General features: G+C 45.7%; 1 protein-coding gene across 1 annotated transcript in view; it reads right to left on the bottom strand.

Annotated features, from left to right (window-relative positions):
* LOC101862273 overlaps positions 1-1,057 on the bottom strand; it is a gene marked incomplete in the record, with an annotated part of 7,573 nt that extends 6,516 nt beyond the window's left edge. The window contains 1 exon segment of the mRNA XM_035970015.1: positions 930-1,057. Coding sequence (XP_035825908.1) covers positions 930-1,002 — 73 coding nt within the window.
* Positions 1,058-1,243: the final 186 nt, after the last annotated feature.

The raw sequence follows: 1,243 nt of genomic DNA, 5'->3' as shown, positions 1-1,243 counted from the left end.
AGAAAGAGAGAGAGAGAGAGAGAGAGAGAGAGAGAGAGTCAGACAGACAGACAGCCACCCACGTACAAGTCCATGGTTTTGACTTAGACATGACTTGACCTTCGCCACATCTGGGAGCGTGACAGCTGTTGAAATTGTCGAAAACGGCCACAAATTGTTGATGAGAAAAGGGGTTGCGTTGTCCCCAACAGGTGGGCATCTTACACGGTGTCACTGTATTGAAAAAAAAAAAGCGCAAGGAAGGAAATGAGAAGTGGCCATTTGTACAAGGGATTGCTTCATACAGGTGGAAATGGGAGCAGTCTCGACTGATCAGCATAGACTGTCTATGTACCGACTGTGACGCCATGAGTAGTCTAGTGGTCAGGTTGCGGGTTCGGGGGTTCTAGTTCGAATCTCATGCTCGGCGTTGTGTCCTTGGGAAAAGCACTTCACCCAGGTGTGAATGTATATCCGGCCATTGAGAGAAAACGATCTTGTCAATATGTTATACCCAAAGAAAGTTTTGGATTGGAACCCACAGGGTAAAAGATCAAGGGGAAGACTGCGTGGAACCGGGAGAAGAATCACCGAAATCGATGTACAGAAAAGTGGGAAGACATGGAACAACATCAAGAGGCTAGCCCAGGATAGAGAAATGTGGAAGGTGTTTGTCCGTGGCCCATACCCTGGTGCAGGGTGAGAAAGGCAATGGTGATGATGAGTATGTTATATCGGGTGCCCATTGTGGATGAGATCGGGTTGGGTCGATCGCCCGACTTGCATCCTCAAAAAATAAAATCTGGCTAGCAAACCAACCTGACCCGACCCGATCGCTCAATGGACACTCCGTATTAGTTGTTTTTTTTTCGTCTATAGCAGTGGAAGTCTGCACTTCATGCTTCCCAGGAAGTTATAGCAAGAATGATCGATGAACACACGGAACTTACTGTTTCTGTCGATCATCTGGAAAATTTTCTTCGGCAACAGCCTAAGCCAGACAGGAAAATTCTGAATCCCCATACAGCCTGGCAGGATGTTGGACCATAACTCTAGCCAGTCGGTCACTGTTACCTGACCCTCTGGGGGAGAGAGATGGATGGATGGATGGATGGATGGATGGATGGATGGATGGATAGATGGATGGATGGATGGATGGATGAGTTAGTGGTTGGTTGGATGAATGACATATATTAATATCATTATCATCATTCATATTATTATTATTATCATCGGTGATGATTATTTATACCGTATTATTATT

This window comes from Aplysia californica, unplaced genomic scaffold (genome assembly GCF_000002075.1).
Source record: "Aplysia californica isolate F4 #8 unplaced genomic scaffold, AplCal3.0 scaffold00209, whole genome shotgun sequence".
In the NCBI taxonomy this organism is placed as follows: Eukaryota; Metazoa; Mollusca; class Gastropoda; order Aplysiida; family Aplysiidae; genus Aplysia; species Aplysia californica.
Note: the sequence above shows the minus strand (reverse complement) of the source record. Positions and strands in the feature narration are given on the sequence as shown.